The 9,441-nt window shown below is 34.3% G+C and overlaps 1 protein-coding gene across 1 annotated transcript in view; it reads left to right on the forward strand.

Annotated features, from left to right (window-relative positions):
- The window catches only part of LOC139501449 (matrilin-3-like), a 31,685-nt gene extending 24,689 nt beyond the window's left edge, over positions 1-6,996 (forward strand). Inside the window, exons 6-8 of the mRNA XM_071290525.1 lie at positions 3,285-3,458; positions 5,840-5,941; positions 6,765-6,996. Coding sequence (XP_071146626.1) covers positions 3,285-3,458; positions 5,840-5,941; positions 6,765-6,820 — 332 coding nt within the window. The 3' untranslated portion in view covers positions 6,821-6,996. The remainder of the gene's footprint in view (positions 1-3,284; positions 3,459-5,839; positions 5,942-6,764) is intronic.
- The last annotated feature ends 2,445 nt before the right edge of the window (positions 6,997-9,441 follow it).

Genomic DNA, 9,441 nt, shown 5'->3' on the forward strand with positions numbered 1-9,441 from the left:
AGATCCCGTTACACGAAAGTACAATTTCATACTAGTAGTACTACTCTTAGTTACTGAAAGCTAGTCAACTCTGCATTATCACAAACTCGTCTCCACATATATAGGACAGATTTTCAAATAACCAAAATATTAACGTAGAAACAATCAGATGGTATCGGATACGTTCCTTGTGTCATAACTACAATTCTTTTCCCTTTTTATGAATGTGACCTACCTAATTAGACTATTGATCGATATCGGGTTTTTGATAACATGAGCCGGATCTGTCCACCCTTCCAAAAAACCTGAGATCACCCCCAGGTTTTGGTGCTAAGTTTTGTTGTGTCTTGTATACTATTATTTGTCTGTTTATACTTATCTTATTTTTCAGCAATGGTGTTGTCAGTTTATTTTCTATCTATAAGTTTGAATATCCCTCTAGTATCTTTCGCCCCTCTTTTTTCAGCGATAACGTCTCATTGTAGACACACATAGTATGGCTTTTCTCTTCTATGTCCTTTTGGTTATTGTATTTTCTTTAATATATATACGTTTCTCTATCGCAATCGTTTTAAATTGCTTAACTCTTGTATTTTATAATGTCCACAAGAAAAGAACTGTTGGTAAATATAACGTTTCCCAGTTGCAGCCATTTACTGTAAGTATGGCATGAATTTTAAAGAGTCATTGTATGATTAAAATCTCAGAATTAAAAAAAAAACATGATAAAGTGATGAGATCTTAATTTACTGGTGTCAACGTGAATCAAAACTTACATTCAGCAACTTGCTGTTTGTTTTCTAATGTCGAAGCCCCGCTTGACAGTCTGTCAAACGACAAAAATATTTAAAAAAAAACCGTACAGTTCCGTTTCCACACTGTGTACACGTAAAAAACATTGATGACATTTGAATATATGCTTGCTAATTTCCCCTTGTGTCATTTATTTTTGATACATTGTGGTTTTCATTACGCTCATTTTGTTCAGTTTTGAAATCATACTATGTTCAGTAATACAAATATATCGTGACTGCTAAAAAGAATGTTCATTTAAAGGAAAAAACGCATCGTAAAGGAGTAGGTTCAGTAAGACCCCTTTTTGGCCCCAAAATATAGCAGTTTTACAAAATTGTTAAAATGAAAACCTTTAGTTATTTATTGGACAGTAGAATGCCTCTGCTACATAAATATGGGCTGTTTTTGACAATACAATGCACATATATCAGGTACTAGCACCATTAAGTCATGCTAAATTACTGAAATCCTTATAATTCTAGCATTTTAGTTAAATTCAGACGGTTTTCGTGTAAAACGAAAGTGGCTGCATTCGTGTTCATCCTTAATATTGAAATGTTAGTTGTATTTTATGATAATACATAACATATATAAAGGTCGAGGATGAACACGGATGCGGCAACTTTCATTTTTACCAAAAACCATCTGAAAAGTGACATTTTTCGGCATATTAGGTAGATTTTTCATATTTGAGCTTGAATCGGATCGTTTTTAATGACTAAATCTGTTAAAATCTTTCACATATACTAATTAATTCAAATAAAATAGACACTTAAGTGTTTAAAAAGTGGTCAAAATCTTTCGTCAGATAAACCTGAAATTTGAGGCCGAAATCGGTCCTTACCGGACCTACTCGTTTGGAGTTTCGTTCACCCATAGATCAAATTACAACAAGATGTTTTTTTAATCTCAATTTTCGTTCTTCCGGTTGTTTTTCTATCATTTAGGAAAAACATTCAATGGCATTAAAGTGGAGAAATCGGCCTTTTTAAATTTTCCTAACTTTGTGTCCGCCATTGACCTATTGTGGGATGATCGTAAGTGTAGAACTTTACGATCATAAGGTTGAGACCACTAACTGATACATTTTGTAAGCTCCCCTTATGAAAATGTCGGAGCGACTGAGCATGGATATATAGATGTCGTCAGCTTTTAACTCGAACGCATAAGTATAGAGAGTTTTCTATTATCAATAAATCAGCAGTTTAGGTCATGAATATGCAGAACTCATTATTACATCACGTGTTTGGTATTGCTTTATCATTAATGTCACTTCTGAGTATGATGTCACAATAAGATGTTTCACTAATACATCAACAGAATTGACCTCCCAAATGATATTTTTATGCCCAACCTACGAAAGTATTAGGGCATAATGTTTTCTGGTTTGTGCGTCCGTTCGTTCGGCTGTCTGTCCCACATCAAATTGAATTTTTTGGTCAAGGTAGTTTTTGATAAAGTTGAAGTTGAAGTCTGATCAACTTGAAACTTAGTACACATATCCCGTATTGTATGACCTTTCTAATTTAAAAGCCAAATTAGAGTATTTTCCCAATTTCATGGTCCACTGAAGATAGAAAATGATAGTGCCGGTGGGGCATCCGTGTACTATGGACACATTCTTGTTGTTGATATATGTTTTGCTCAATTTGTTAAATCCAGGTGTAATACACAAAATAACTTGTATACATACTTGTTAAATTAAATATAGATGAGTTGTATACAGTCATTTTATATGTGATTAACCTTGTTAATAAGATCGAGATGAGCGAGACGGTGTCTTAGATGGGGGACATTGAATTCCAGTATGATCCCACATTGTGTGACTAAAACGAAAAGGCTACACATGATTGCTTCTAATGACTGAATATAAGGAGGGCTATATATATTCTTGGTTAATGTTTTTATTGTGTTTGTTTCTGCAGTTGTTTTTTTTGTTGAGCGAGAAAGTTTGCAAGGGGGCTGCTGAGAGTGTGAGAGAGAGAAAAACTGTGAGTGAATGAGAGAGACTTGAGGGAGAGAGCATATGAGCGAGAGAGTGTGAGCGAAAGAGATTTGAGTGAGAGAGAAAGAGTTTGGGTGAGAGCGAAAGAGAGTTTGAGTGAGAGAGAGTGTGAGGGCAAGAGAGAGTATGAGAGCGAAACAGAGTGTGTGAGAGAGAGAGAGAGAGAGAGAGAGAGAGAGAGAGAGAAATTGAGTATGAGAGAGAGAGAGAGAGTGAGAGCGAAAGAGAGAGAAAGAGAATGTTAGAGAAACAGTGCGAGAAAGAGTGAGTGAAAGAGAGAGGAAAAGAGTGTGCGCGAGAAAGAGTGTGTAGAGACAGTTTGAGAGAGAGAGCAAGATAATGTGTGTGGAAGCGGGAGAAAAAGTGTTTGTCGCCGTTTGTATTTTTTTTATATAACTACAACTTACGTAACTCTAAATAACGTCTTGGAGAAAAAAGAAAAACATATTCTATATTTCAAACATACAAAAAATTACTACTAGTAATTAGCTACCTTGACTTTCAGCCCAAACTACACCATCGATAACAACTCCAGAAGCATTAATCATGACATCCACTGAAAAACCAACAAGGGCGTCGTTATTCAGCTGCAAGGATGACCGCCGTGTTTTGTGTTCTCAATCTTTGTGTAATGAGGCTCCTTTAAAACCTTACTGTCCTTTGACATGTAAACTGTGCAGTAAGTGAAATTTAATTTATTTAATAAAACAAATTAAACACTGACGAAGTAATTTAAAATTTGTCAAGGCGACAGTAGTATATTGATGTGCAAAATCATAAACTGATTAAAATTAACAAACAAAAACTAAAAGATTGGCACGAACCTTAAAAGGAGCAAAACCACAGGTTTACTGGGAAGGCGCTCATCTACTGTAATAATCATACTCCATGCGAATTCACACTGGGTCAAAACGTCACTAAAGATAACACAACATGTAGAAAAGCAGATCAGAAGACTGTATTTGTTTCTAAACATCTAAAATAAAAAAGAAGATGTGGTGTGATTGCCAATGAGACCAAATGACATAGAACTATAGGTCATCGTACTGCCTTCAACATTGAGCAGTGCCCATAACGCATAGTCAGCAATAAAAGCTAAGCCTTGGTCAACATGTCGTGTCGTCCAAAACCAAATACAGAGTTGTAGAAGTCTAGTTTCTCGTATCACTGGACCAAAAGTGTGGAATGCTCTTCCTAATTCAATCAAAAAATAAAATACAGTATCAGAATTTAAACATAAATACAAATCTATGTACTTTTAACATTACCATCATATTTGTACTGTAATGCCATATCATAATTGTTTATTGTATTTTAAATTGTATATAGTCTTTATTTATCATTATTATTGATGCATTGTTTATTTTTAATATAATTATTATTGTATTAAGAGAGCCTTATTGAAAATTGGTGTAATCTAAATGAGTTGCTCTCTCTAAATAAAAATATTATTTTTATTATTATTATTATTATTATTATTATTATTATTATTATTATTATTATTATTATTAAATTTTGGTTATGTCGATGTCAGTCTAAAATTTCTAAAATTCTGTAATATCAAGCTATAAAGCGCACCTTCTACTTTCGGAAATTAATTGTGGACAATTATTACTTACTGATGAAATATCACTTCACCTACTAGTTTTTCCATCCTTTTTAGCTCACCTAGCCCATAGGGGCCAAGTGATATAAAAAAGAAAATGTGGTATGATTGCCAATGAGACAAATCTCCTCAAGAGATCACATTTCTTTTCTCATCAATAGGCGTCCGTCGTCGTCCATTAAATTTTACAAAAATCTTCTACTCTGAATCTTCTAGGCCAAATAAAACAGAACTTGGCTTAAATCAGCCTTAGGTTATATAGTATACAAAAATGTACCCGTTGACCCAGCCAATCATCTAAGGTATCCGCCATCATTGTTATGGCTACAAATTAAAAACGAGGTAAAATGCATTTTTTTGCCCTATATCTCTGAAAATTAACTAGTTTGAGCAAATCTGACAGGGGTAGAAATGTTAATTAGATCAAGATATGGTGGGTTGCTGTTGCTTTTCGCTTTGTCTAAAGCATTTTCCTCTCATGTTTTTATATTACCAACATAAATGTAGGATGTTCCATTAATGAAACAAAAATGTCATCTGTAATACGTTGAAATGTGTTACTTCAATTTAACTGATTGCGAGCTATTATCGAATTTCAACATGTCAAGAGTAACATAGCGGATGTCACTTATGAATAAAGGACTATGTATTTTCTCTGCCATCTGTTGTCATCTCTTTTGACAGAGTTGTTGCACGTGAGTTGTTGTCACTGAATATTAACTCGTATGCGTACTTTCGTAGACTGTCTCGTAAATGTATAACGTTTTTTCTTTGTCAACGGCATTTATTTTTATTTTTTAACAAATTTACCAACATGAATTTTTAAATGTTCCGTTAATCAATCTAAGGTGGCATGTGTAAAACTTTGGAACGAGTTTCTTCAATTTAACTAAATGCTATTCTTAAACGTGACTGCAAGAATGAACTGTGGGTGGTATTGCCGATAAAATTTCTATGGGAACAACACAGCAGACAAAAAAACAGCGATGGTGATTACACAGTTGATTGGAGCTAGCCTGCGTCTTACAGACAATACTGGCGAAAGGTTATAAGATGAAAGACTATAAAAAATACTGTGAAGCAGAAACACTAAGTGGACATATAACACACACTGCAGCACATAAAACATAGAGAAAGAATCTTGACGCACCAGCTGTGCTAAATACAACAAATCGAATACGTATTTTCAAAAAGGTACTTGGGGATTGCGCAATATAAACTAGTTTACTGGTTATGAAGACCTTAGCAAATTTACTGTCCAACGAGATACCACCTATTTCCAGTTGCGAGGTGGAGTGAAATAGACACAGTCGAAGGAAACAATGAACATTTATTCTCTGAATAACAAGTCTTGCAACTGTTAAACATTAAATATTTTGGGTAAACCATCAGTTTTTTATTGAAAGCTGACGACGTAAAACGCGTTAAGATCAGTAAATTCTTCTTCTTTGTAGCACCATGTTTTGATAGCAAAATGGTTGATTGTAAAAACACAGCAGTTTGCCATGACACCACGTTGAGAAACTACTGTAAAGCAACATGTGGTATATGTTCAGGTGAGAGAACATTACATAATATAACCCTTTCAAAACATCAACCCAATTGAACGCCTTTGCATTGCTTTGTATAGAAAACTCTATTTATCAGACGGCTGTTAAATGGTGTAAATATGTGAACCAAATTCAAGTAGTTTATAATTCAAGATTTAGATATTCGAATACTAAACCCAATTTTCATTATTTATATTTTGAACATGTGGGACAATAACTCGAAAACACTTGAACCAATTTTCATAAATCCTTGGTGAAATTGTTTATATCTATTGACGCAGACCCCCTTTTGATCTTTATAAATTTTAGGTCTTACTTTTTCCGAGTAACTGTTATTGATATCAATTCATAAAAAGGGGGAATTTTCGGTTTTTGAATAATAACTGGAAAATACTTTCATGAAAACTTGGTTATTGCTTTAAATCTATTATAATAAGCTCCTTTTAGTATTTTTTTCAATTAATTTCTGGAATGGCATTGAAGAGTTAAGGAACTTTATTCACTTCAACCATTATGTAATACTATTCAAAAATACGGTAAGTATCTTTTAAACAAAATGGTTTATACCCAGGACAGAAATAAAATGTGACTAAATTTATTACGGTCAATATTATTTTGATATCACCCCTGCCGATTACCTTTCTTATGTCTTGCATATGTCGCCTGACACTGTCGATCAATATTAGCTATGTATAAAGTTCATGCTTTAAATTTATATAAGTGCCTCTGAAAGTGTTATACTGACTTAAAAAAATTGTATGAAGATCAAATTATTATGCCTGACTGAATTGTGTTTTTCTCTAATCTGAAATAATCTTTTACTTAACAGGACCAACAGCAACACCAATGTCAACAGGATGGATCCCTGTAGTAGGGAAAAAATAATCATACAATGAAGGAATGCTTCATATATTGGCAGTTCAAATTAACTTCAAAACTTAACGTTGATTAAGATATAATTAAAATATGTGCTAGCACCTCTCTGTGATTAATGTAAGACAACTCTTGCTAATTTTCACACCATTCTATCATTATGGTGAGAAAATATAATTCAGCCTTTATTTATAGTCTTTTTCTAAAACGTTAAAAATGTTGAATGTTCCGAATGGATTAAGGCAGTGAGGTCGTTGATACAAATCAGAATTAAGAAACTGAATGGGTCCATCAATGCCCATGCTACGTCAATCTTTAAAGACCCCAATGTTGCAAAACACCTATCCGACCTCCATGACAAATATATTGTTGTCCCTGCAGATAAAGCCCCAAATAACATCGTTTTTGTGTGTAAAAGTCACTACATCAACTGCTTGATAAACGAATTAGGTATTGACAATTCACTTGGTAACTCAACTTATACCCTCACGACACTTACCAAAGAGGAAATCCTGGATAATCATAGGTCTGTTCTATGTTCCTTTGGAATTTCAACCAAAGATGAAGAACTGGATCTTCCATCACTGTATTGGATACCTAAACTACATAAGTATCCTTACAAACAACGGTATATTGCTGGGTCTTCCAAGTGCTCGACGAAACCTCTTTCTAAATTATTAACATCTATTTTATCAGCAATCAAAGACGGGCTTCAAAGTTATTGTGAAACTGCCTATTCTAGAGGTGGCGTGAATCAGATGTGGATACTTAAAAATTCAAAAGATCTTTTAGAGTACATACAATCTAACTCTCTTTCATCTTGTAACAGTATTAAAACATTTGACTTTTCTACCCTGTACACAAGTATTCCACATTCCAAACTAAAAGACAAATTGAAAGAGTTGATATTACTTTGCTTCATAAAAAAGAATGGCCAACGTAGATACAAGTATCTTGTCTTAGGGAGGGATAAATCCTACTTTGTAAAGAATCACTCTGATTCAAACCAAAAATTCTCTGAAACTGATATTATCAAGATGCTTGATTTCTTGATTGACAACATATTTGTTACGTTCGGAGGACGTGTTTTTCAACAGACTGTCGGCATTCCAATGGGAACAAACTGTGCCCCTCTACTCGCCGACTTGTTTCTTTATTATTATGAGGCTGACTTCATGCAGGAACTTCTTAGGAAGAAAGATAAGAAGTTAGCAATATCCTTTAACTCTACTTTCCGCTATATAGATGATGTTCTTTCACTAAACAATTCAAAATTTGGTGACTATGTGGAACGCATCTATCCAATCGAACTAGAGATAAAGGATACTACAGATACAGTTAAGTCGGCTTCATATCTTGACTTACATCTAGAAATTGACAATGAGGGTCGGTTGAAAACAAAACTTTACGACAAAAGAGATGATTTCAGCTTTCCAATTGTGAACTTTCCATTTCTAAGTAGCAACATTCCAGCAGCACCTGCATACGGGGTATATATCTCCCAATTGATACGATATTCCCGTGCTTGCATTTCCTATCATGATTTTCTTGATAGAGGTTTGCTGCTCACAAGGAAGCTATTAAACCAAGAGTTCCAAATGGTGAAGTTGAAATCATCCCTTCGTAAATTTTACGGACGCCATCACGAGTTGGTTGACCGTTATGGAATAACCGTTTCACAAATGATATCGGATATGTTCCTTACGTCGTAACTACAATCCCCTTCCCTTTCATGAATATGACCTACCGAATTAGACTATTTACCGGATTTGTAATCACTTAAGCAGCACGACGGGTGCCACATGTGGAGCAGGATCTGCTTACCCTTCCGGAGCACCTGAGATCACCCCTAGTTTTTGGTGGGGTTCGTGTTGTTTATTCTTTAGTTTTCTATGTTGTGTCGTGTGTACTATTGTTTTTCTGTTTGTCTTTTTTATTTTTAGCCATGGCGTTGTCAGTTTGTTTTAGATTTATGAGTTTGACTGTCCCTTTGGTATCTTTCGTCCCTCTTTTTTCTAAGGTTCCAGTTATTTTTTTTTCACTAAAGCATTTGGCATAAGTTTAAAATTTCTGAAATAAAGTGGTGGCTATGGTGTTCTGTTTTTGTGTTTTCGTATGTGTGTATGTGTTAGGGGGTGTTTCACATCTTTCATGAATTTGTCTACAAAAATCGAGTAATGACTCATTTGAGTTTTGACATAATTGTATACACCATATTAAAGCAACAAATGGTTTTACAAGTAGCAGGATCAATGCTGTTGGAGATTGATGCATACCACAACTTAAAACACTGTATTCTTGATTATACCTCAAATAAAAAGAAGACAAAAAAACCTTCGAGCAATTTCATGAATAACTTGTATGAAGATGCTTTGTCTGTGATTTCAGAGGATCTCAAAAAATATATTTAGAACAGGAAGTAGTTTCTACAACACAATTACACAAACAAACGACTAAAAGGCATTCTAGACAGTAAAATCGTCAAAGGTTGAACAACGACACGAAAAAAAAAAACATCAACGGCATTCTAAGGGGTAGCATGCATGCAGTCTTCGAAATTGGACAGGTTTCTACACATCAATATGAAATCTACAAGAAACAAAATGACGTGTTGTCGAGCTATAAATTGTCCC

The sequence above is a fragment of the Mytilus edulis genome, chromosome 13 (assembly GCF_963676685.1).
Source record: "Mytilus edulis chromosome 13, xbMytEdul2.2, whole genome shotgun sequence".
NCBI classification, from domain to species: Eukaryota; Metazoa; Mollusca; class Bivalvia; order Mytilida; family Mytilidae; genus Mytilus; species Mytilus edulis.